This window comes from Zosterops lateralis (assembly GCF_965231275.1).
Source record: "Zosterops lateralis genome assembly, chromosome: 31".
NCBI classification, from domain to species: domain Eukaryota; kingdom Metazoa; phylum Chordata; class Aves; order Passeriformes; family Zosteropidae; genus Zosterops; species Zosterops lateralis.
In genome coordinates, this window is record NC_139791.1 from 2,239,787 (window position 1) to 2,265,063 (window position 25,277).

At 47.0% G+C, this 25,277-nt stretch overlaps 1 protein-coding gene across 1 annotated transcript; it reads left to right on the forward strand.

Annotated features, from left to right (window-relative positions):
* Positions 1–2,256: 2,256 nt before the first annotated feature.
* LOC310920691 (olfactory receptor 14J1-like) lies at positions 2,257–3,486 on the forward strand (the record flags this gene model as incomplete). The annotated part of the gene is made up of 1 exon (XM_083880749.1): positions 2,257–3,486. Exon 1 carries the CDS (start codon positions 2,554–2,556, stop codon positions 3,484–3,486), a length of 933 nt encoding a protein of 310 aa, XP_083736875.1. The 5' UTR covers positions 2,257–2,553.
* Positions 3,487–25,277: the final 21,791 nt, after the last annotated feature.

The following is a 25,277-nucleotide window of genomic DNA, read 5'->3' on the forward strand; positions in this document are numbered from 1 at the left end:
CTTGCGATCGGTCTTAGTTGTACACTTTCCACCTCTTCTATTAGCAGCAACAGCCCTCGGCTGAGCCCTGCTGTCTGATTCGACTACTGGCCTGGAGCCTGGGATACTAGCTGCAGCCTGAGTAATTGGGATAGTAACTAGCTTATCTCCCTGTTCCCTGTCTTCTGTCTGCTGCCCTTCAGTATCTAAGAGAGTACGATAAACATATGCCAGGGCCCAGCTCACTGTAATAATCCTTTTCTCCTTGGTATTACCCTGGCACCTCTCTTTCAAATACTTAGCCACCTCGGCTGGGTTCTGAATTTGTTCAGATGGAAAGTCCCAGGCTATAGGGTCGGAAAATTCCTTTAAAATTTGGCCCATATCTTCCCATTTCCCACTCCACTCAAGATTTCTCCTACTTGGGTTTGCTGGTAACTCAGAAGTCTCATTAACCCCTTTGGAAATCTCAGCTTTCAATTTATATAAACTGCAGACAATATAGAGAATGCTTATTAAATTAAATGTCAGAAAGATGGTCTCTTTGACACTCAGGGGAAACTGAATATTTCCTAATAAAGATATAAACAATTCAAAGGAGAAGAGGGAAAACAGAGGCTGAAAAACCTCTTCCCCTGCTTCTCCCCTAACAAACTGAGTGCCCAACCATAACAACGAATCATCAAACATATTTACAACCTTCTTGTAAACAATCACAAACAATCCGAGCCCGGTCAATATTCTGGTTAGTGCCCCACGGCAACATAAGTTACGTATAAGAAGAAATGCTAAAGCTATCTCCGGGTAAGGAAATAACCCTAGACACCACAGAGGTAATAAAACCTCAAAAAACCCTAGAGACCAGAGATATTGACAGGCTTTCACCCCGACTGCCATTACAAGTCCAGAAAAAAGCATCCTGATACACCCACCAAACAATTAGAATCACCAGTATTATTATTAAGGTTTTTTCCACTTTCTTTGACTCGGTTTCCCGGGCCAACGCACCAAAAATATGTTCTGGTTTGGGTTGAATTAGGGGAAAACCTCCAAGGAATCCCCTAATAACAAAACCTCTACCACCCCTCCCCCCAACCCTGGGTTTGGGAAGGAATCTCTTGAACACAAAGTGGAAAAAACCGGTTTATTAACAAATGAATAAACACCCCCCGACACAAGGGAAAAAAAAGAACAGAAAAAAGCTCAGGTTACTGTGAGGGGAAGGGAGCGCAGCTTCTTTTACAAGCCCCGGCGATCCTCTTTCGGACTCCTCCAGCCAGATCAGCTCCGGGTGCCGGTCCTAAATCTTAAAAGGGGGGGGGGGGGGGGGGGGAAGGGAGAAGAGGAAAAGGAAAAAAAACAAACAGAGCACAGAGGCGGCAGAAAGAAAGGAAGAAAAAAACAAAAGAACGAAAGGGCAAGAAACTAGCAGAAAATTGCGAGACAGCAAGCGCCTAGAAGCAGGAAGCCAAAGCCAAAGCCAAAGCAGCAGCCGAGCAAGCCAGCAGGCCAGTGCCCGCCCCCCCTAAAGGGGACGGAACACCTCTTAGACATAACAAGGGAGTCCACGATATGGGATTATGGGATAGAGAGCACTGTCAACCCAGGACACCAGGGCATCTGCCACCTGCCAGGGGCAGCTCTCAGCCCGCCTGGGAGCTCCCCATGGACTCTGGGGAGAAGTTGGAGGTGGAAGGAGTGACCTCAATCAGGGCAGATTCCTCCTGCTGTGGAGATGGTGCTGCATGGCCTGGGCTGCTCTCAGCTTTCTCCTAAAGGAAAGGGAAAGGGGCTGTCAGGGTTGTCTGTGTCACTGAGACTCCTGCACTGTCACCCTGGGAATCAGCAGATCTGCCTCAGATCTTCCTCAGAAAGTGCTCCCTCACCCTCCTCTGCCTTCAGACAGCACCAGCAGCACCTTGGCTTGCAGCATCTCTGTTTGTCTGAGCTGCCCTTAAGGCCCTGCTGCCAGGGAGATGCCCCTGGGCAGTGGCCTGTGCTGGGAGGGGTGTGCAGGGCAGAGCTGAGCCCCCAGGGCTGGGCTGGGCTCTGGGAGCACTGGTAGGGACAAGGCTTGGAGTAAGAGAATCAGCTCCCAGTAGGCACAACTCCAGGAAGCAGAGAGCCAGAACAACCCTTGGTATCTGTCCCTTTCCAGGTGCACAGGAAAAAAGGAGGAAAGAGTTTAGACAAACTAATTTTGAAATTCCAGCTAATATATAGTCCAGTTTATTTTTTAGGAAATTTTAAGTTCAATCACCCTGAAGTAGAGGGACGTTTAATTAGTAAAAGGTACCTTTGTTAGGACCAGCAGGTCTGAGGGCACTGGGGCACTGGGCTCTGATTTCCCTCTCGGTTCCCCAGTGTTCAGGCTGAGAGAAATACTGGAAATGGGGCAGTAATTCAGAAGCATAAAGAGGAACTTAAAATAAAACTTTACCAAATTTTCTCCAAAAAAAAAAGAAAATAGTTTTGAGGAGATTCCTAATAAAACAGCATGGGATTGCATCAAGAAAATTTGTCCCAGCTTGTCAATGTCTTCTTTCAACAGCCCACCAAGCCCAGAGGAAAGAAATGTCCAACAGCAGCTCCATCAGCCACTTCCTCCTGCTGCCATTGGCAGACACGCGGCAGCTGCAGCTCCTGCACTTCTGCCTCTTCCTGGGCATCTCCCTGGCTGCCCTCCTGGGCAACGGCCTCGTCATCAGCGCCGTGGCCTGCGGCCACCACCTGCACAGCCCCATGTTCTTCTTCCTGCTCCACCTGGCCCTCACCGACCTGGGCTCCATCCTCACCACTGTCCCCAAAGCCATGCACAATTCCCTCTGGGACACCAGGAACATCTCCTACACAGGATGTGCTGCACAGCTATTTATGCTTGTCTTTTTCTTTTCAGCAGAATTTTCCCTGCTGACCATCATGTGCTACGACCGTTACGTGTCCATCTGCAAACCCCTGCACTACGGGACCTTCCTGGGCAGCAGAGCTTGTGTCCACATGGCAGTAGCTGCCTGGGCCATTGGCTTTCTCAATGCTCTGCTGCACACAGCCAATACATTTTCCCTTCCCCTGTGCCATGGCAATGCCCTGGGCCAGTTCTTCTGTGAAATCCCACACATCCTTAAGCTCTCCTGCTCACACTCCAAAATCAGGGAACTTGGGCTTCTTGCTTTTAGTGTCTTTTTATCATTTGGCTGTTTTGTGTTCATTGTTTTCTCCTATGTGCAGATCTTCAGGGCTGTGCTGAGGATCCCCTCTGAGCAGGGACGGCACAAAGCCTTTTCCACCTGCCTCCCTCACCTGGCTGTGGTCTCCCTGTTCCTCAGCACTGCCACATTTGCCTACTTCAGGCCCCCTTCTATCTCCTCCCCATCCCGGGATCTGGCCCTGTCAGTTCTGTACTCGGTGGTGCCTCCAGCCCTGAACCCCCTGATCTACAGCCTGAGGAACCAGGAGCTCAAGGCTGCAGTGTGGACACTGATCACTGGACTATTTCAAAAACATTAAACTGGTTGTCAATTTCTGCAAATCACTTGTAGCAAAAGTCATCTTTGATACTTCTTGTTGGTATAATTTTGAAGGTTCTTTTTCTTTGTGCTACTCTTTAAATTTTGTCTAGAATAAAGGGTAATGAAGGTTTTTGACATTTTGTTTCTCTCCATCTTCACTGTGGCCCCACACTGTGTCAGTTAGGTGCTGTGCTCTCGGTGGCTTCAAATGAACTAAAGGATTTTCCAGTGAAGGTTTCAGAAGAGTATGTTTGTTCCCTTCTCTGTCACTGCAGCAGTCATGTCTGTGTGCAGAGCTGGGGGGCAGATCAGGGCTGGCACAGCAGCTGTGCCCAGCACCAGCAGCCCTTGGTGTTGCCAGTGCTGCTCCCGTGGCCCTGCCCCGCTGCCCTCCTGGCCCTGGTGTTGCTGTAGGGCCTGAGGGCTCTCGGGGCCGGGCACAGGCCTGGGGGTGGCAGTGCCGGGGCTGCAGCAGGGACAGGCCATGGGCACTGCTGGGGCAGCGCTGACGCCTCAGGGCAGGGCCTGGGGGCTCCAGGCTCCTTGCCCAGGCTCTCTCCAGAACACGCCCAGGCCAATGCTCAGCACAGAAAAGCCCCGTGAGCAGCCCCAGGGTGGCTGTGGACAGGCTGGGGACAAACAGCATGGCTGGGGCTGTGCAAGGTCCCTGGGGGAGATGGGAAGGAGGAGCAGAGCAGAGGCTGATCTATCCCCACTGCGCTGGACACCCCAGGGCAGCGTCCCAGAGCGTCCTCATGCACCTGCCAACAACATCCCCCCTCTGCAGCCCTGGCCTCTCCCCCAGCTCACACAGGGGCCACATCCTTGCAGGCACAGACACGACAGCACTGGCTCAGGAGCCCCTGTTTGCAGTGCCCAGAGCAGGCTTGAGCACCCCCATGGTGTTGGTGTGGGGAGATGAACCTGAGGGAGCACAAATGCCATCAGCCCCTGGGGCCAGGAAGGGCTGGGGAACAGGAGGGAAACTCCTCATTTTTGTCATGGCCTCTGAAGTCACACAGAAAGTTTGTTCCCATGACCTGTGCGTTTCCTTTCCCACTGCAGATGTTGTTGCTCAGAGCCAGGGCTGCCTGGTAGCCATTTCCAAGCTGCCCTGAGCATTTCCTTTGGTTCACCTTTGCTTTCTTTCCTCTTTCCTAGTCCAGATTTCTTCATACTACCCATTCCTGTCCTCTCCCCTGCAAACATCCTCATCTCTGTTTGCTCTTTCCTCTCTGACCCCACTCCCTATTTCAGTTCCTGAGCTGGCAGCATGGGAACATCCCTTGGGGAGCAGGATCATCCTCCAAGTGCTTTAGGAATTGTCTGCAGTGTCCTGCAGTGCCTTGAGTCAGGATATTAAGGTATTAAGATTTTAGCTAAGTGATAGAAGCAATTTTTATTGATTAGGATTTAATTTGGAAGAGTAGAGATGAAGTGGAAGAGTTTATAATTATTAGATGCTTAAGCTAGAGCATAGGTAATATATTACTTGCTCATTTTAGTTGTGTTTGTAGAAGGAAATAAGATCGATGGACCATTGAGATAATAGAAGAAACCATGACTGCACCTGGACACGGAAACAAATTGGAACGCAGCAGGATCTCTCGGACAGTGCCCAAGAGGTCATGTATAGCCTGCCAACAAGATGAAAGAAAAAAGGTCACCTTGAGGAAGACATCTCTGACTTCATCCTTCAAGACCACTGATCCAATTCCAACACCACTAGTCCAATCGAGAGAAGAATCGGGCAGGTGTAAAAGGACTTTAGGCTCATTTAATATGATGAGGGGATAGGCAATGCTAGGATTAGGCCTATAAATAGGCATTTTGAGTAACTGGATCTTCCAGAATGTTTTCACAAATGACCCCCCTTTTATTCCCTTCCCTGGAGCTGGAGCAGCAATGTCTGTGTGCAGAGCAGGGGGCAGATCAGGGCTGGCATAGCAGCTCTGCTCCTGCTGCCCACACCATTCCTGATCCAGGCCAGGGGCCATTGGCCTTCTTGGCCACCTGGGCACACTGCTGCCTCATGTCCAGCCTGCTGTCCAGCACTGCCCCAGCTCCCTTTCTGCCTGGCCACTCTCCAGCCACTCTGTCCCCAGCCTGGAGCACTGCAGGGCTTGTTGTGGCCAAAGGGCAGGATCCGGCCCTTGGTCTTGTTCAACCTCCCATGGCTGGATTTGGGCCCTGGATCCAGCCTGTCCAGGGCCCTGTGCAGAGCCCTCCTACCCTCCATCACATCCACACTCACACCCAGCTTGGTGTCACCTGCAAATCTGCTGATGGTGGACTCAATCCCCTCATCCAGACCATCAATGCAGATCTTGAAATCCACGCTGGCTGGGTCTGATCCCTGGGCCATCCTGTGGGTGCCCTGTGATGGCACTCAAGGTGATCTGTTCCAAACCTCTCCAGGCACCCAGGTCAGGCTCACAGGCCTGGAGTTCCCCAGATCCTCCTTCCAGCCCTTCTTGGGGATGGGCTCCCATTGGCCCCTCCAGTCCTCTGGGAGCTCCCTGGGGAGCCAGGAGTGATGAGAAATGATGGAGAGCAGCTTGTGGAGCTCATCCACCAGCTCCCTCCTGCTCCTAGGATGGATCCCATCTGCTCCCACAGACACCTGTGAGCATCTGAGTGGCTCAGCAGGTCAGCAGCTGCTTCCTCCTGGATTACAGGGGGCCTGTTCTGCTCCCTGTGCCCACCTACCAGGCCAGGAGAACATTTGTCCTGAGGACAACCTGTCTGATTGTTGAAACCTGAGGCAAAGAAGGGGTTAACTACCTCAGCCTCTTCCTCACCTTGGGTAACCATACACCCCCCAAATAAAGAATGGAAGTTTTCCTTACCCCTATCTTTGTGATTATATATTGAGTAAAAGATTTTTAGTATCTTTCACAGAAGCAGAAAGGTTAAATTCTAATTGAGCTTACAACTCCCTAATTTTCTTTCTGCATGACCTAACAACATCTTTAAGCATTTCCTGAGTTGCCTTCCACTCTGTCACAAGGGGATACAACCTCATTTTTTTCCCTGAATTCCTGAAAAAGCTCCATGGGTAGCAAAGGGAGTAATTTTCCTCAATGGCTTGTCTGTGGGCACACAGCCTGCCCCTATTTCTTCAAATTTTACTTCTTGAAGTGTGCCCATCCTTCCTGGACCCCTTTGTTTTTAAGGGCTGTTTCCCTTAAAAAGAACAGTATCAGATTTGGCACTCTCCAAATCTGCATCCTGAACTGGCTGAATACTGCTCTATGTCCAGTGTAGAAGTTTTGTTGATACCCCTCCTTCTTTAAAAGAATATTTAAAATCTCAATCATTTTATGGTCACTGCATCCCAAACAGCCTCAGACCACCACTGATCTCCCACCAGCCCTTCCCTGTTTGTGAGCAGCAGCAGACAGAGCTTTCCTTGGCAGTGGGAAGAGAAGGAAACCTCCCCAAAGTGCAGCTTGGAAGGTTCAGGCTGGAGCTGAGGAAAAAGAAAAGTCCCTGCCAGGGCAGAAATTTGGTGCAGGAGGTGTCCCAGCGTGAGGCTGGGCCATGGGCTGGCTCTGTGTGCCAGGAGCCGGCAGTGCTGGGTGCAGGGAGCCCAGGGAGGGCACAGAAATGCTGGGCTGAGAAATGCTGGGGGGACAGCGAGATGGGCGTGTGCAGCCGGCCAGGGCACAGCAGCAGCAGCACAGGGGGCACAGCCTGCAGGACACATGGCCAAGGGCTGGGCAGGGCTGGCAGGGCCACAGGCAGCCAGGCCTTTGTCCCCTGGGCTCTGGCAGCGCCTCTGGAGGCCCCACAGGAGGAGCTTTCCTTTCAGGGCCTGCACTTTGCTTCTGCCTGGCCCCTCCCTGAGGAGGCTGCCAGGGCTTGCAGCTTGAGGACATTTGTCCTTGCTGCCCCTGCCATCCCAGTGCCCCACCAAGAGCCCCGAGCCACCCGCGAGGGACAGGCCCTGCTGTCCCAGCCCTGGGCTCAGCCCTTGGCCTTTCTGCTGCCTCCAACCAGCCCAGGCCTTGCTCAGCATTGCAGTTCCCTGCTCACAGCCTTGGCCTCCCTGCAATCCTGCCCTCAAGGATCTGCTCTCACCAGTCCCTGGGGAGCCTTTGGCACTCCCTGCCCTCCCTGGGGCCCAGGGATGCTCCAGGGGACTTGGAGTTTTGCTTCTGACTCCTTGAGCAGCTTCTTCAACCTTCTCTCAGTGCCTGGGGCTCCTGGACTCAGCCCCAAATCCAGCGTAGGACTCATGAAAATACAGAAAGCCCTTGGGAGCTCCTTCTCTTTAGTCAATTGTCTTTGAGTTTCCAGGGCTTGTGCAGCTTCCTGGAGTCAGTTTGGAGTTCTCTTAAGTAGGAAGATTTCAAAGTGCACTTCTTGGTGTTTTTTTAATCAAGGCCGTACTTTTTTAATTTTACAGTTCAGAGAAGAGGCAATAGAATCATTCCCCAAGTGATCTTGATTCTAAATGTCCCCTTAGGAGGTCTGGGCATGTAAAAAATGATCCCCTTGCAAGCTGACCCTGTTTGGACAACCTGCTCCTCACCTCCAGCCTCAGCATATCTGACATCACCCACCTAGCACTGAAATCCCAAAATATATATTAAAAATTTTGAATTTTTCTTTAATAATTAAAATTCAATTAATAAAATCATAAGTTTATTTTAACTATTTATAATATTTTTCTGCATATTTATTACTGATTTTTTATATTTATATTAAAAAATCGATGCATTCTTCACGACCACAAAAATGGTTGATTATTGGATCTATGTAACACAATTCCTTTCATTAATTCATTGACCACTATTGGTATTGATACTGAGAGGAATGACAGACTTGTCTTTACAAACAAGCAGTGGGTCTGCTGGCAGATAAAACTAGCACTGTGAGATAAAAGAAACAATGGGAAAGATTTCACTGATTGATTAATGGAAAAGAAGATATTTGCCTTTACAAACAAACTGTAGGTTTGCTGATAAATTAAATTGGATATTGAAAGATGAAAGAAACAATGGGAAAACGTGTAAATTCCATAAGAAATAAAAATTTAAAGGTGGATTATACATTAAAGGGGAATTTTAGGTATTAGACACTCTGGGAAGCCTGTAACTCTCAAGTACCTTGAGAGCCAATGGGGGAAAGAGAGAGGGAAATGCGGCTGGGAAATTAGGATAAAATAGGGGGTGCATCCTCCAAAATTTGAGAGACCTCAGGGGAAATGCCCCATGACCTCTCCCTTTTTTCAAATAAAGTAAAAGGACTCCTCTGTCTCCTTTTTGGATATAAAACTCTGGTGTTTGGGGATTAATTTTCCCAACATCTTTGAGCTTGAGTGAAAGGTGAAAGTTTTTGAGGACCTTATTCTAGGTGGTAGATTGACTCTCTGGTCTTTTTTCTTTATGGAGTGTTTTTGTCCACCTTTGCTGTGGGAAGCTGTGTGTCTTTTCAGCTTTGCATTCGGTTTGTCAGTGCAGTCTCTTTTTACTTCCCGCCTGTTTCTCGGATTCCAAGTCATTTGGTAAAAGAGCTCCTAATTTTACTTCCCTTTTTGTTTCATTTTACACTTATAAATACATGAATGTTTGGAATATATTATCTCAACTCTTTCAGATGGTTACAACTGATATATTTTTAAGAGAAAAGGATGACTTACAGATGACTTCACCCCAATAAGTCACAACTGTGTTTTGAGTGTGATAAAAGAGTGGGATAGCTAATCAGGGGAAGATCCTGAGGAAGAAGGCATTGAAGGTATTGCAAGAACAGTTTGGGAAGACTGACCAAATGGGAGAATCTTGCCAGGGAAACCAAGATAAAAAATGGTAGGACTGGACAGAGACAGCACAGATCTGATCAGTGTGATTAAAACTGTGCAACTCCTTTATTTCAACTGAAATGGCGTCTTTTACACATTTCTATATAGTTTATACTTTGGATAGCTCAGTCATTGGCCCACAGCGAGGGAAAGAATGCAAACATACATTATTTAACTTACAGTTAAGGTGGCTTAACACGTGCTTATTAACTACTTCACTCAGTGACCTTCAAACCCCAATACTTTTCCCAAACACCTTAATAGCTATTTCTAACTGTGCCACAAACCTAAAGGAATTTTAACTGCATCATGGCTTCAGGGCCCTAACAAGGCCTCAGGTCAGGCCTCAGGTCAGGGTAGTTCAAAGTTCTGATATAAATCATGACCTCCTGCCCTGAGGAGAGACATTTACTGCTGCAAGGAATCTGCTGTGAGCTCAGTCTGGGTCTGTAGCTGACCCTGCAGTTGGAGTCTGTTGCAGTTACAGTCGAGCTGGTGAAGGTCTATGGTCAGAGGCAGCAAGGGGATACTTATCATATTCTACTGTCACAGTCCTACTAGAACACAGTCATATTCCAGTAGGAGATAACCAGCACTGAGGGTCTGCAAAAGGAACTCTACGGTGAGAATTTACTGCAGTCAAAAATCTGTGAATAGTTAGGATCAGGATGGTTGAATTATAAAGAAGAATAAACCAGGACCTTTTCACATTTTTAGACAAGAGTCTGTGGCTTGACCCATTTCTATCTCAAATGTGAGGTCTGAATATTAATTGTATGGTGTGAACTTACTGATATGATAATAGACATTATTCATAAGTTGATATTGTTTGTTATAGCCAGCTTCTTAGAAAACACGTGTTGTTTCAAGATTTTATTTAGTTTTTCCTTGATTGCTTTAAGCATTTCATAACTGCTATTTTTAAGGACTTTGTTTGAAATATGTGTTACATTGTTCTCCAGCAGTTAATGCTAGTTTCTCCACTAGATCAGTGGTTTGACCCAGTGCTGTCTCATGATTTTTAAGTATTTTTCAGAGTTCCAAGAAGCAATATCTGAACTTCATTGAAAACCTCCTTTGAACCAATGATATTGTGACCTTTACTTCTTGTTACAGAAGCACTCTAACAGCTTTTCTATTTACGGCAACCCTATCCTGAGGGAATTTTGGAGGAGACCATTTCTTAGATGGTTCATTCAATCTTTCACCCTAAGATTCTTAGGAGCCTTGTTTTGAAATCTGTCTAGGGAATTCTCTTCCAGTTAGAGCTCAGACAGTGGCCTTGCTTAGCTCTATGTGGATGGGAAATTTGCCAACAGACCCAGGTATTTTCTGCATTAAAACAATATTCAAGTCTCCTTGACTTGGCAAATTGACCCTATGGATATGACAGCTGGACCTATCTCTGACAAGAGCTTGGAGAATCATTATCTGGAGAATGATTGTCCAAATCTTCCCTGATTTGTGGTTTATCAGCTGTGCGCAGACTCTGGGATGAAGGTACAGTATTTCAGAGATTGCTAACTACCTAATTTCACATGTGTTCATGATTATGTGTATTATCTGAAATATTCCTAATGGTTATACCTGACTCGTTCCTGCTGCTGTCAGTTTCTTTTTTCACTACATGTATAATTTTGTTTTGTTATTCCCTTAATATTCTTAGCAAGAGTCATGCGTGGTGTTAAAAAAACCCAAAGAAACAAAGGAGGAGGAAATTTAGTGCCTTGAGAGGGTTGAATAATGCAAGATGTGCATCAGAACTTTAGACAACAGATAATTCTGAATGCTGTAATATTTATATTAGAAATTTGGAAAAAGTGTTGGAATAATGCAATAGTTACATTAGAAATTTGGGAAAAGAGTAATCAAATCTAAATTTAAGTTTTGAGCTCAGATCACATCTGCCAGAAGCTCTATGTGTTCAGATCTACCAAGTTTTTGGTTGTAATCTACATACAATTAGAAAACAAGTGAGTGGAAAAACACTCTGCAATCTAGCCGCATGAAGTTTCCCAAAAGAGTTTCCAGGCTTTTAAGGGAAAATCCACTTCATCAATATAGCAGAGTTTTTCAAAATATTTTTTTTCAATTGATGAATTAACTTAAAGAGAAGAGGTGCATGTGTTTTTATCATTAACAAGTTAAAAGTATCATCTATTCATTTGATCAGACATCAATTGCCTCTGACAAAATGAGGTCCAGTGAAAAGAGAAATTACTTCATCACCACCCAGCTTTTGTAATCAGAACAGGAGCAAAAGTAGGGCTGCCAGAAGATGGATGTGTCTGGAGACTTACAGAGGAAACTTGTCAACAAAAGCCTTATGTCATCATCATGGTCTAGTGTTCCTACTAACCTTCTTCAGCAATTTCCTGTTCCAGGTTCTCAAAAAGACATTTAGTGATGTCAAGAATCAACATTTTCAGCTAATGGACCTTTTCCTGAATCTCAACTATTTGGACTTTAAAATAATGGTCATTTATCTTAATTTCCCCTAGAGACATTGGACATTATTTTTCTCATGCTGTGACAACCTGTGTCAGTGACATGATTGGATTTAATAAGTTTTCTTGATTGTAGTTTTTTTATTTATCTTGTCCCACATTTAATAGATAATTGGTAATAGCCTTAGTAAGATGCAAATTGTTTTAACAGCAGAGCACATGAGCAATTCCCTCGTCTCATGTCCTAAAAAAAATTAGTGTCATCCTTAACCTCAATTTTCCATGATATCAGAATGTGACTAAATATTGCCCCAATTGGACTTATTCTGGAAATGCTGCTGAAAATGCAACTGTACAAATGTTTCCACCAGGTATTCTTTCTAAACTGTGGAGATAAGGCATAGCCTGCAATCCTGAGTAATTAGTTTAGCTTAATTTAATTCTTATTTAGGGAAATTAACCCCTAGCATGTGCAAGATGCTGAATCAGACAATTTGGAGAGTGGGACATGGCAGGAGAACTAAAGGAGGATCACAGGCTTGGGATCTGATTGTGGCAATCACATAAAATCTTAGGGGGCTCCAGCACAAATAATAGCATCAGTCTTTACTCCAGATGTTGTTGCTGCTCAAGCTTTGACTACACTTGGTGGGTTGGGGTGGTGGACAGCTGAGCAGGTGAGTATAACTTCAGCTGTTTTGGGTCAGATGCTCACTGATGTAGATGATATTAGACACAGAACACTGCAAAATAGAGCTGTTATGGAGTTTTGCTATTAGCTCACGGGCACGGGTGTGAAGATTTTGAAGGAATGTGTTGTATTAACCTCTCTGACCATTCTGCATCCATTGACAGGAAACTCAAGCAACTACAAGATAACATGAAGAAGTTAACTGTTATAAACTAGGGCTTGGATGAATGGTCTGAGGGATGGAGAATTAATTACTGGTTGGTTGAAAGGTATCACAGGGTGCATTGGGTGCATTGTAAATATTAGCTCTCATTATACTTTTGCTTTGTATTATTCCATGCAGCATAAAATTGGTGACCCGCTTGGCAGAAAATGCCGTAAAGAAAGTTTGGCTGAAGAAGGGGGAAAGAAGAGGGGGGAATTGTAATGATGTATCCGAATAACTTAAGCCATTCTGCGTATCAGCCAAAATGTAGATAGCAAGCCACCTGCAGTCTTGTTTTCAGAGTTCTCAGGAGTTCATCAGGGCAACTGAGAGAACAACAGAACTAAAAAAAAAGAACCAAGAGCCTGAGAAATTGTCTACAAAAAAAGCAAAACCTGGAGGACACACAATGTGATGATGGACGCTTGACCAATTAGATGTCCTGAAGGATGTGTGCCTGCCTTGTGAACAAGTGTCTTACCAATTGAGAGATATATGTATGCATGGACCATAGTGCTAGAATCTATAACTGTAGTGTAATGTAAATAATAAACAGCTTCTGCTGAAATCATATTGATTCTGCTATTCAGCTGCCCATATTCCCCTGCATCCCATCCCATCCTGTCCCAGGCAGGAAGCCCCATCTCACCGTCCCTTGGACGCTTCCAGGGATTCGGGGGCAGCCACAGACTCTGGGGCCAACCTGGCCCAGGGCCCCACCGCCCTCCCAGGCTACAAGTCCATGCCCACATCCCATCTCAGCCGGGCCCCGGCAGCGCAAAGCCCTTCCCTGTCTCCTCTCCCTGCAGGCCCTTGACAAGGGTCTCTCTCAGCCAGCAATTGCCGCTCCTCCCTGCTCTGGGCCGGGAGCTGCAGGGTGACTTTTTGCCCGTGACCCGGCCCGGCCCAGAGCCGGGGCCAGGACCTTTCCCCGCGCCTCTGCGGCCACCGCCTCCCTTCGCCCGCAGCCCAGCAGACGCAGCTGGCAGCTCCCCGGGGGCTGCGGCTCCTTGCCAGGGCCGGCGCTGGGGCAGCTCCCACCCGGGCCCCGGGCCAGCAGGGACAGCAGCCCAGGCAACGGCTGGGCCTGGGCCAGGCCGGCCCCGGGCCCCAGAGCACCAAAAGCTCCTTCCCCTGCAGGCCGGGCTGGGCCTCTGACCAGGCTCCCCAGTGAATGCTCAGAGCCCCGAGGCTGCCCCAGCTCCAGGAGCCTTGGCACACCCCTGCCAGGGATGCCCAGGCCCCCAGTGCCTGGACTCCATCATCCCTCTGGCTCCCTCTCAGCTCAGCCCCTTCTGCCATTCTCACCTTTGCACAGCCCTGGCTGTCCTCTCCAGGGGCTGACAGAGCTCTGCCGCCTGTGCCAGGAGCAGGGCAGCCCCAACCTTCCAATGTTCCACTGGCTCTGGGACACCCCAGCGCTGGCAGCCCCCAACATTCCCTGCCTGGAGACGCTCCAAGGGAAGCGTCAACAGCTGCCGCCACTCACCACAACCCACCGGCCGCTGAGCAGCCCCGGCCTGGGCCCCTGAGGATTCCTCTGCACACAGCTCGGACAAGGGCCCTTTGCCTGCCCCCAGCCTGCACCAGGCAAGGGTCACATACACTTACACACCTCTGCCCTGACACGATGAAAGACTGTAAACCTCAGAGACAAAGTGAGTTTTAAATTAGGTATGTAGTTTTTTTGGCCGGGCATATGGAGGATACCTCTGCAAAGACATACATATCCCCTTGCTCTCTCATGTTTTTTTTTTAACATTGAGGTTGTTACATATGCATCAAATTTCACAACACACCTGTGTATATTCATTCCTTGGCTCCTCTTGTCTCCACTTCCTCTGCTAATTGTCTTATCAATCCTTTTCGCCTGTGGCGTTGTCTCTGGAGGTCATCTTGGGTGTCTCAGAGAAGAAGAAAACAGTTTTCCTCAGAGATGAACTCCTCACCCCACTGCCCTGTACATGCCCACTGATCCTCTGGCCGCAGTCCAAGCTACAAGGCTAGTTCTATCTGGTTCTGGGGGCCCAAGGAGCCTCACTGTCTCAGTATCTCTGGCAATCCTGTACTCTTGTCTCCTGTCCATGCAAGCATCCTCTCCTTATCAGACATCCCTACAATCCTTCTTGCTCTTTGGGCAATAGTCCTGTCCCTTCCCTTTTTAAGCAACATTACAAAGAGCAGCAAATATTAGGCAATACACATCATCTGAATGCCTATTCCTAATCAATGTCTCCTAATTTCTATGATTCATATCCTCTAGTTTCCAATCCCATGTTTCAGTCCCCCCTTTTCAAAGAGGTAGTAAATTCTTTTACTTAGTACAAATTCCAGTCCTTAACTTACGTGTCTCTCAATGCCTTTCCATATGCTTGGGGTAAAGAAGTTAATGTTGCCATTCGTTGTGACAGTTTCCTATTCCAAATAAGCATTACAAAAGACAGCACTAATCTAATATTAATTAGTATTAGTAAAACAATGATGGGGTGACATAATGTATTTAGGATTCCAGTTGCCATGTGTGAGCATCCAAAAAGTGAATCCCACCTATTGTGACATCCTGTTTTACTCTTTGCAGAACCTTGTTTCTTTTGTGTCGAGATGGACAATAATTAAAGTTTACTCTCCAGTTTTCTGAATATCTCTTAGAATTTAGACAACATCCTGATGTTTAATTAATTGTCTGACTAAAGTGAAGTTCATCGCAATAGGTGTGGGTGACAATCTCTGATACATCCCTTTGTCAGACTTAACCAGCTGGTGAAATACAACTGGTGCTAAATACAGAAAATCACACCCTAAAATCTTAACAAAGTTACAAATACAAAAAAAAAAAGATTGAAATTATTCTTGCCAAGCAAAGTTATATTATCCTTGTCTATTTCTATAAAAGCACACACAGTTCTCAAATACACACAACCTTGACCAATATATACAAGTACAGTCTATTGATGAGTATTTGAATGAATTTCAAAGTGACAAACACCCTGTTCAGTATCAAGACATATGTCTTGAGCATCAATTGTGTTACTTTCACAAATAAACCCCTGTTGTTCCCGGGTAACACAGGATTCCAGATTCCCAGTTTGCCATTTCCCATCCACTCTCTGTGCCCATGTCCTGTGTTCTGAAGGGTAGAGCACTGATCTCTCATGATTCAGTCCTAATGCTATAATGGGGTGAACAACATAAACTGTGGTCTTGTGTATGGTGAGCACAAAAGCAGTAGCTGTGTTAGCAATTGGATCATGGGTGAAGTTTACCAAGGTCCCCCAGGTTGGAAATTTCTTCTCAAAATCAGTAGCATTGTCCCAGACAGCTTTTTGAATCTCAATCAGAAAGGCTCCTTCACTTCCTTCCCTTATAATTGAAGCAGCTGTTGATTGCAGCCACAATTGTTCCTGCATACTGCTAAAAGCCAAATACTTTTGCAACCATGTTGTCCAACCCTCAAAATATGTTTTTAGGAAAGAAGAACAGTCTGGTTGAACTTCAAAGATGTTAGTTTGCATTAGTAATTCAACACATTTGAGAGACCATTCTGGATTAAATAGGAATTGCTGTTGGCCCATGTTCCTTATCACATACAGGCAAATTTTATAAATTCTGGGTTCAGGCCGAGGTGGTATGATTTGGGTTGAGCTGGCTCAGTTGTGGCATTTATTTGAAATCTAAAAGAGAGCCTAGTCATATCATGGTCCTAGAGACAAACCACTTCAACAGTCTGTACTAATGTAAAGTTATATGAACAGTCCAATTCACTTGAATGACTACAAACCTCCTGTGGGAGTGGTTGAAGCACTGATTTGGATTGCTTTCTTATAAGCGGTTCCATTAATCATCCGATCCCTTTTCTTATCTCCTCTCCTCTAGGCCCTTGAAGTGACCACAACCTTTGTTTTTGACTCTCTTCCCTTTTATATACTTGATTTTCGTGCATGACTACAGTTGATAGGTTTAAATGTTTTATATCAGAATATTCTTGCATGGATCCAGTGTACCAAGTTAAAGGTTGGGACGGACCAAGGCCACTCAGCATTGTTCTGGCTAGAGGTATTTTCCAGGTCTTGGATTGTAATTATGGTTACTAACAAAACAATTTTCTTGATTAAATTCCTGCAATCTAGATTGATAAACATTTCCGACTGGAATGTACTTATTTAATTTGAGTGAATTTTAGTTTCAGTTCTTTATCACCTGGTATTACTCTCCAAGGGGCCTCAGGAGCTTTCTTTACTTGAGAGTGGTGAATTCAGGCGTTCTGGTCTTGGTTCTTAATCACAGTAAAAGTGGTGAGAAGCACTTGGAATGGTCCTTCCCGCTGCAGCTCCAAGGTCTTTTCCATAGGAGACTTGACATACGCTCAATCCCCAGGCTGTATCTCATGCACTGGCCCATCCAGCCCTCTGCTCTGAGTTCCAGACTCATGTTTTTCAATCTCTCTGAGTTACTTACCTAAGGCTACCACATAAGCAGTCAGCCCTTCTTCCCCAATTCGGGGGGATATCCCTTTCTGCACACCATATGGTCTCCTGTAAGGCATTTCAAAGGGGCTCAGCTTTTCCTTAGTTCTGGGCTCAGTCTGAATTCACAGCAATGCTAATGGGAGGGACTGGGGCCAAGGGAAATTAACCACTTGTCCTATCCTCACAATCTATTGCTTGATCATATGGTTCATTTTTTCAACTTGGACGCTTGACTGGGGACAGTATGGTGTGTGAAGTTCCCAGTCTGTCCCCAGCTGCTGACTGATCTGTTGAACTATGTTTGAAATGAAATGTGCTCCCCTATCTGGAGATACTGTGGCTGGAGCTCCAAAGCATGGTATTCTTTCTTACAGCAACACCTTGGTTACCTCCCAGGCTTTGCCAGTTCTGGTGGGGAAAGCCTCTGGCCATCCTGTAAAGGGATCTGTCAGTACCAACAAATATCGATACCTTCCTTTTCTTGATAATTCCGTAAAATCAATTTTCCACTACTGACCGGGTCCATGGCTCTTTCCAATTTGGCCAAGGTTTGGTTTGGGGGTATTCTTGGAGTTAGTCTGGAGGCAAAGTTGACCCTGCTGGGTCATTTGACTGGTAGTGGCATATAAGTTTATGGCAGTGATCTTTCCAATCAAGTAATTATACAAAGCGTCAATTCCCCAGTGTGTTTCCTGATGTTCTTCTCTTCCTAATGGCCAGAGTAAATGGGAGGGGATAACCAGTTTTCCTTCTGCTGTAACAGCCCATCTCTCCTGGTTATATGTTCCCTTTTGATCCTCAATTAGCCTTCTGCCCTTTTTATTATACCCTGGCTTACCTTCTAGGGAGATTTGGCCATCGGGAATCAGGGCTCCTTCTACTATCTCCTCACTTTTTGCTGCTTCTTTTTCCTCTCTGTCCACCAGCTCATTTCCCTCTTCCAATTCTGAGGTCATTTTCTGGTGTGCCTTAATGTGCATGATTGCCACTTTCTCAGGCCGTTGGACTGCTTCTAGCAGTTGTATTATTTCTTGTGCATGTTTCATGTTCTTCCCTTGTGAGTTTAACAGTCCTCTTTCTTTCCAGATGGCTCCATGAGCACGCACCACCCCAAATACATATCTTGAATCTGTATAAAGGTTAATCCTCTTTCCTTTTGATAACTCAAATGCACAGGCTAGGGCAGTTATCTCTGTCTTCTCTGCAGAGGTACCTGCTGGTAATGGTCCTGATTTGATCAGGTCTCTGGATGTGGTAACTGCATACCCAGCATGTCATTTTCCATTGATGATGAAGCTGCTCCCATTGGGGAACCAGGTTTCTGCATCATCCAAAGGGGTGTCCTTCAGGTCTGAATGGCTGGATGAAGTGGCTTCAATGGTCTCCAGGCAATCGTGGTGAATTGGCTCTGCTTGGTTCCCACTAAGGAGAGAAGCTGCGTTGACAATGTTAGTTACCACTATCTCTGCATCATCTTGTTCTACCATCATAGCTTGGTATTTCAGGAACTGTTGTGGGGAAAGCCAGTGGCCTCCCTTTGTTTCCAGTACTGGGGATACTGTGTGAGACACCAGCAGAGTCATTTTTCTGGTCCAGGGTGAACTTACAGGCTTCCTGAATGTTCAGCACAACTGCAGCCACTGCCCTGAGGCAACCCAGCCATCCTTTGGCTGCTGCATCCAGCTGCTTGGAAAGATAAACATCTGCCCTTCTATATGGGCCCAGGTCCTGTGCCAGTATTCCCAGGGCAATTCCCTGTTTCTCATGAGAGAAGAGAAAAAATGGTTTACTCACATCTGGCAGTCCTAGAGCTGGAGCTGACATGAGGGCCTTTCTCAGCTGACCAAAGGCCTGGGTGGCTTCCTTTGTCCACTGGAGGTCTCTGCTCCCATTTGCAATGAGTGAATACAGAGGTTTCAGGAGTAACCCGTAGTTGTAAATCCATAGTCTGCACCATGCCATCATGACCAGGAAGGTTCTCAGTTCTTTTATTGTCTGGGGTTTTAGGGTTTAGCATATTGATTCTATTTCTTCTTTCCCCAAAGTCTGTTGCCCAGCACTGATCTCATAGCCCAGGTAGATCACTTTTTGTTTTACCACCTGACCCTTTTTCTTTGTCATTCTGTACCCCTGAAGCCCCAAAAAGTTTAGAAGGTTTACTGTCCAGGCCACACACCCTTCCTCTGTTGGGGAGCTGTTAGGATGTCATCCACATCCTGCAACAGTTTCCTCTCTCCTGGTGGAGCTTCCCAGAATTCCAAATCCTTTGCAAGTTGTTCTCCAAATGGGGGTGGGGGGTGGGGGGGAGGGGAGATTTGCACCCTTGGGGAAGAACTGTCCATGTGAGCTGAGCTTTGCATCCACTTTTGAGATTCTCCCATTCAAATGCAAAAATTTTCTGGCTGTCGTCATGGAGAGGAAGTCAAAAGAAGGCATCCTTCAAATCTAAAACAGTAAACCAAGTTAGCTCTGCTGTTAAACACATTAAAAAGGTGTACAAGTTTGCCACCACGGGGTAGAGATTCTCAGTTATTTTGTTAACAGCCTGTAAATCCTGCACGACCCAGAATGACCCATCAGGTTTGCAGACAGGCAGGATAGGAGTGTTAAAATGAGATTGGCACTCCTTCAGAAACCCCAGCTGTAAGAAATTTTTAATTATCGGGCTAATTCCTTCTCTGTCTTCCTTTCTTAAGGGATATTGCTTGATTCTGACTGGTTGTTTTCCTTACTTGAGCTTAATTTGTATTGGAAAATAATTTCTCACCCTTTTTTGGTGCATTGGAGGTCCATCCTCCTGAAAACACTTGGTTCAGTAACTCCTCACTAATTTCCTCTTGAGCCTCCATAGCTGTCAGAATTAAACTCAATACTTCTATATATTTCTCATCATTTACCTCCCGAGTCAGAGTAACCTCTCCATTTTAAATGAAATGATTGCTTGTAATTTCCCCAATAGATCTCCCTCTAGGAGCAAATCTGGAGGGATGGGAATGTATAGAAATTTATGGATGTCCCACTGTTTTCCATATTTGTATTGGAGTGGATTGCAAAAATGGGATATTTCAGATTGGCCAGTTGCTCGCCTCACCCTAACATAATCATTCCCCACTAGCAGCAAAGCTTTATTTAGAACTGAAAATATTGCCCCCGTGTCCACCATAAGTTCCATGTCTTTCCCCTACTTCTCCACTTTCATTTTCATAACCACTTGGTCTCCAGGGGTAAGATCCTCCAGTCTCCCTCATTCACTTTTTGTGCCAGCCACCACCACCTCCTGTCTCTGGTTCCTTTTCCCATTCTTCTTTGTTCAGGACACTCATTTTTCCAGTGTCCAAATTTTCTGCAAACTGCACACTGATCTTTTCCCAGCTGGGGTGGTCCTTGCCTGGGTGGTTCTTGTCCCCACCTCCCTTTTCCTTCTTCTTTTACTACTGCCATTAACTTTCTCATCCCTTGCTTATATCCTTCTTTTTGGTTGCTGAAAACCCTCCATGCCTCATCTAACAAGGCCTCTTTATTCCTTCCCTCTCCTGATCCCATTATTTTCGTCTCTGGTTTCTTTTCCACACAGAGCTCTTCTCACACTCTTGTACAGTCTTTTTTCTATCTTTTCCTTTTACTCTCCAAATCTCTGTGACTCCCTGTGATCTTCCACAAAAATACTCTAAAATCTCTAGTTCAGGCTCCTCTTTACCCTGTTCCCCACACTGAGCACAAGCTCTGTGTCTTCTACTCAAGGAACAACACCCCTGCTCTCCACAGGAACCACACTTAACCAATACCCACGACTGATGCTGCCCTTGCCTGCAGAAACAGATGGTCTCACTCCTTCTGTTCCTCTGGATATTCAGATCTTTTGGTGCAGGCTGCTTTTAATCTAATGCAACCACATCCCCTGCAGAAGTCCTATACTGTCCTTCTAAACAAACCTGCTGGTGTCCCCTTATCACCCAATTACTTTCAGGGGTCACAGACTCCCAAGGGTCAAGCCCAAACCACTGGGGAGGGGGACCCCTTCCAGTCATCTTGCTATGATTAGAATGATTGTCACCAATGCACTGTCTATGGGAAGGCACACTAAACAAAAAGCAATTCTCAAAGCAAAAACATTAAGACAGACAGCACTAACCTAGAACAACATTTATCACACAAACCCTAAAGGCAATATTCACAACAAAAGCATGAAAACAAGAAACAGTAACTAAAAAAAAAAAATAGCACTTTATCAAATAAACCCTAAAGACAATACTCACAACAAACAATTCCTATAGAAAGCACTCCATCAAAGTAGAACGCAAAAACTCTTAAGAACAGAAGTCCTGGCAAGCCACACTAAACAAACCCTGAAACAACCTGCGGTAAAAAGAAAATATGAACAGTAAAATGCAAAGAGTTCAAAGAGTTCCCTCGTGCACACGGTAAGGAAGGAATATATATATAAGTCGTAGTTTGATGCAATTATGACTTTGGACACAACATGGCAGTATTACCTCAACAATACAGCACAGCCCAAAACCCACAGTCACCTCACACAAACTTTCAGACACCCACAGAACCAAACATGAAACACATCTGAACTTTAAAAAACACACACACACAACTAAATATCTGCAATAAAACAGAAATTAGCTCAATTCACCTCCAGAACCTCTTGCGGCCGATCCACAGTCAGCAAACCCCTCCCCGCTGCCTTTCCCTCAGTCAGCGGTTCCTCCCACTGGCCGCACGTCTGACCCAGCGGTTGCTTGAGACCAAACCCACCAAGACCCTTCTTGTGTGCCCAGAGCACTCTGGGCAGCTCACCAGTGGTCTCAACAGGGCCTCCTCTTGAAAGAAATACATACCATTTCTCTGCTGAAAGGTCATTGTCTGCTCCAGTGAGCAACCTGAGAAATGGAATTCCTTCCAGGGAAAATCCCGGGGGCACCTTAGGAAGTCTGTCCCCATGGCCAGTCCTATGGCTGGGCAGAGAACATCCCTTCGTGGTTGCCGAAAATGACACATGCAAAAGACTCTAAAACTCAGAGACAAAGTGAGTTTTAAAGGAGGTATGTGATTTATTCAGTGTAGGGTGTGATGTGGGACAGCTCCCAAAGGCAGGTGCAGCCCATCACTCACTCACATTCTCTTTTAACCTCTACAATGTTACATATGCATCAAGTTTCACAATACACCTGTGCATATTCATTCCTTGGCTCCCCCCCTTCCACTTCCTATGCTAATTGTTTTATCAGGCCTTTGTGCCTGTGCAGTTGTCTCTGGTGGTCGTCTCAGGGGTCTCAGGGATGAAGGAGAATAGTCTTCCACTGACCCCACTGCCTTGTGCATGCCCATTGATCCTCTGGTCATAGTCCAAGCATAAGGCCAGGTTTATCTGGTCCTGGGGACCCAAGGTGCCTGTTATCCCAATATCTCTGGTAATCTTGTGTTCTTATCTCCTGTTCTGGTAAGCATCTCCCCTCCATCAGGCATCTTTGCATTCCTCCTTGCTGTTCTTGCACATAGTCCTGTCTCTTCCTTTGAATACACATCATCTGAATGCGTACCCTATAATCAATATCTTCTAATTTCTGTGATTAATATCCTCGAGTTTACAATACCATGTTCCATGAGAAGACAATTGAAGGAAGACAAAGAGCCCCTAAGGGCTTTCTGTGTTTTCATGAGCCCCACCTGATGTTTGAGGCTGAGTGCACGAGCCCCAGGCAGTGAGAGAAGGTTGAAGAAGCTGCTCAAGGAGTCAGAAGCAAAAGTCCAAGTCCCTTGGAGCATCCCTGGGCCCCAGGGAGGGCAGGGAGTGCCAAAGGCTCCCCAGGGACTGGTGAGAGCAGATCCTTGAGGGCAGGATTGCAGGGAGGCCAAGGCTGTGAGCAGGGAACTGCAATGCTGAGCAAGGCCTGGGCTGGTTGGAGGCAGCAGAAAGGCCAAGGGCTGAGCCCAGGGCTGGGACAGCAGGGCCTGTCCCTCGCGGGTGGCTCGGGGCTCCCAGTGGGGCACTGGGATGGCAGGGGCAGCAAGGACAAATGTCCTCAAGCTGCAAGCCCTGGCAGCCTCCTCAGGGAGGGGCCAGGCAGAAGCAGAGAAGGGCTGGTGGGAGATGTGGTATTCAGAGGTACAGTGACCATGCAATTACTGAATTTTTAAATATTATGTGAAAGAAGGAGAGGCATTAATAGAACTTCTACACTGGACATAGAGAGAGCAGACTTCATCCTAATCTGGATGCAGATTTGGGGAGTGCCAAATCAAGTACTGATTTTTTAAGGGGAAACAGCCCATCAGAATGAGGATGTCAAGGAAGCATGGACACACTTCAAGAAAGAAATATTGAAGGAGCAGGAACAGCCAAAGTCTGTGCCAAAAAGTGAGCTGGCAGGGAAAATTACTGTCCTGGCTGGGTATGGAGCTTTTGCAGGAATTCAGAGGAAAGAAAAGATGGTGCATCACATTTAGAAAGAGGAGCAGGAAACTCAGGAAATGTTTAAGGGTGTTGTTAGATCATGCACAAAGAAAATTAGAGAGGTGAAACCTGAATTAGAGTTTAACCTGGCTACTTCTGTGAAGGACAACAAAAATGTTTTTATCAATACATTAATGGCAAAAGGAGGGGTATAGGGAACCTCCATTCTTCAATGGTAACCAAAGATGAGGAAAAGGCTGAGGTACTTAACCCCTTCTTTGCCTCAGGTTTCAACAATCAGACAGGTGGTCCTCAGGACAAGTGCTCTCCTGAGCTGGTAGATGGGCACAGGAAGTAGAAGAGCCCCCCTGTAATCCAGGAGGAAGCAGCTGCTGACCTGCTGAGCCACTCAGATGCTCACAAGTGTCTGTGGGACCAGATGGGATCCATCCTAGGGGGGGATGAGAGAGCTGGTGGATGAGCTCCCCAAGCTGCTCTCCAGCATTTCTCATCAGTCCTGGCTCCCCAGGGAGGTCCCAGAGGACTGGAGGGGCCAATGGGAGCCCATCCCCAAGAAGGGCTGGCAGGAGGATCTGGGGAACTCCAGGCCTGTCAGCCTGACCTGGGTGCCTGGAGAGGTTATGGAACAGATCACCTTGAGTGCCATCACAGGGCAGCCACAGGATGGCCCAGGGATCAGAGCCAGCCAGCGTGGATTTCTGCATTTGCATTGATGGTCTGGATGAGGGGATTGGGTCCAGCATCAGCAGATTTGCAGGTGACACCAAGCTGGGTGTGAGTGTGGATGTGCTGGAGGGTAGGAGGGCTGTGCACAGGGCCCTGGACAGGCTGGATCCAGGGCCCAAATCCAGCCATGGGAGGTTGAACAAGACCAAGGGCCGGGTCCTGCCCTTTGGCCACAACAAGCCCTGCAGTGCTCCAGGCTGGGGACAGAGTGGCTGGAGAGTGGCCAGGCAGAAAGGGAGCTGGGGCAGTGCTGGACAGCAGGCTGGACATGAGGCAGCAGTGTGCCCAGGTGGCCAAGAAGGCCAATGGCCCCTGGCCTGGATCAGGAATGGTGTGGGGCCAGCAGGAGCAGGGCAGTGATTCTTCCCCTGTGCTCAGCACTGGTTGGCAGCATTTCAAGTGCTGTGTCCAGTTCTGGGCCCACAATTTAGGAAGGACGTGGAGGGGCTGTAGCATGTCCAGGGAAGGGCAACAAGGCTGGTGAGGAGTCTGTAACACAAGTCCTCTGAGGAGTGGCTGAGGGAGCTGGGGTTGTTTATCCTGGAGAAGAGGAAGCTCAGGGGACACAAGGTAGTGCCAGGGCTCAGGTTGGACTTGATGATCTCCAAGGCCTTTTGCAACCTTGCTGATTCTGTGATTCTCTGAAACCACCTTGAAGCAGTTACAGGATGAGCCGTGGGCCTCCTCTTCAGAAGGTGCAGCAGCCCAGGTCTCTCAGCTTCTCCTCACAGCCCCAAAGCCCATCCTGCCAGTCCTGCAGAGCCTCTGCAGCCCCTCCTCATTGCCCAGAACAGGGAGCCCCACAGCCAGACACAGCAGCCCAGATGTGCCGCCCTGGGGTGTGGTGCCTCTGGCAAGGGAACAGCACCAGGCACTGCAGGAGCCTGCAGGCAATTCCTGAAGCACTTGTAGGATGATCCTGATCCCCAAGGGATGTTCCCATAGTGCCAACTCAGGAACTGAAATGGGGAGTGGGGCCAGAGAGGAAAGGGCTACCAGGGATGGGATGTTTGCAGGGAAG